The sequence below is a fragment of the Nansenia antarctica genome (genome assembly GCF_963989245.1).
Source record: "Nansenia antarctica genome assembly, chromosome: 7".
NCBI classification, from domain to species: Eukaryota; Metazoa; Chordata; class Actinopteri; order Argentiniformes; family Microstomatidae; genus Nansenia; species Nansenia antarctica.
The window spans coordinates 11,246,631-11,248,171 of NC_137677.1; the positions used below are offsets into that span (position 1 = coordinate 11,246,631).

At 51.1% G+C, this 1,541-nt stretch overlaps 1 protein-coding gene across 1 annotated transcript in view; it reads left to right on the forward strand.

Annotated features, from left to right (window-relative positions):
- Nucleotides 1-1,541, forward strand: part of echdc2 (enoyl CoA hydratase domain containing 2) — a 9,308-nt gene extending 7,767 nt beyond the window's left edge. The window contains exons 9-11 of the mRNA XM_080537170.1: nucleotides 483-533; nucleotides 1,034-1,081; nucleotides 1,193-1,541. Coding sequence (XP_080393296.1) covers nucleotides 483-533; nucleotides 1,034-1,081; nucleotides 1,193-1,270 — 177 coding nt within the window. The 3' untranslated portion in view covers nucleotides 1,271-1,541. The remainder of the gene's footprint in view (nucleotides 1-482; nucleotides 534-1,033; nucleotides 1,082-1,192) is intronic.

A 1,541-nucleotide genomic window follows, 5' to 3' on the forward strand; every position in this document is an offset into this window, starting at 1 on the left:
CCTCTCCTCTCCTCTCCTACCCTCCTCTCTCCTCTCCTCTCCTCTCCTACCCTCCTCTCTCCTCTCCTCTCCTACCCTTCTCTCTCCTCTCCCCTCCTACCCTCCTCTCCCCTCTCTCCTACCCCCCTCTCTCCTCTCCCCTCCTACCCTCCTCTCTCCTCTCCACTCTTCCTCCCTGTCCTTTACCACCACATCTCCACCTCTCCCCTCCCCTCCCCTCCTCCCCTCTCCTCTCTCCCCTGGAGATGGAGCTGGCTGATTTCCCCCTATACGACTCAGAACCAGCCAGACAGATCTGATCCTGGGTCAGAGAAAAGAGTCGGGATCGGGTTCTGATCCAGATGAAACGTTTTGAACAGCTGGGCCCTGCCTGGTGTCTTCCACGTGGGAGAGCTGGGTTGGAACCTCGGCCTGCCTCACTGGTACCGACAGGCTCCGTATGGGTGTAGTTCATCCCCTGGTGTGTGTCTGTGTCCCCCCAGGCTCCCATCGCTGTGCGGATGGCCAAGGAGGCCATGAACAGAGGCATGGAGGTACTGGCCACTCAAACAACACAACTTTCTATCCATTTCTAAAATGTAAAAAAAAAAAAAAACAGCCAATCAAGGAGTTCCACACAGACCCCCTCAGCTGTCCCTCCCAGGCAGCTAGAAGCACTGTAGAGCTGTAGTGTGTTGGTCGGCGCTTTGGGTGTCTTGAAAGGCGCATATTTAAATAAAATGAATTCATAATAATAATTACTGTACATGAATGTTGGTACATGTCTCTCTTGTGATGTGGTTGGTTTCTGATGTCTGTATATCTCTCTCTCTCTCTTACTCCCCTCTCTTTCCCTCCCCCCCTCTTTCCCTCCCCCCCTCCCTCTTTCCCTCCCTCCCTCCCTCTTTCCCTCCCTCCCTCCCTCCCTCTTTCCCTCCCTCACTCTCTCTCCCCCTCCCTCCCTCTCTCTCTCCCCCTCCCTCTACCTCCCCCCTTTCTTTCCCTCCCTCTCCCTCCCCCTTTCCCTCCCTCTCCCCCTCTCCCTCTCTCTCAGGTGGACATCACCACAGGCATGGCGATAGAGAGGATGTGCTATGCCAGGGTAAGAGCTGGAACACGGTCATGTGGTTGGTTGTTGATCTTGGAGTCAGATGAACTATCAGCGTATTATATTGAAGAGGTGATTCAGGAGGTGAATCTTCTCCCCCCTCAGGTCATACCCACGCGGGACAGACAGGAGGGCATGAAAGCCTTTCTGGAGAAGAGACCCCCGCACTACATCGGAGAGTAACACACACACACACACACACAAAAATCAAATCAAGTTGTATTTGTCATCATGTCAATAATACCTGTTATGCTGCCTGGAGAGGTCCACTCAAACACGTACTGTACCTGTGTATGTTCCATCAGCGTCCTTGGGTTTTTGAAAGGCGCTATATAAATTAAAGTTATTATTATTATTATGGATGTTTGTGCCGTGTTGAACTTTTAATTAATGAAATTCAATGGAATAGTTTTTATTTATTAGCTTTTACATTGGATTGAAACAAATGTGTCAT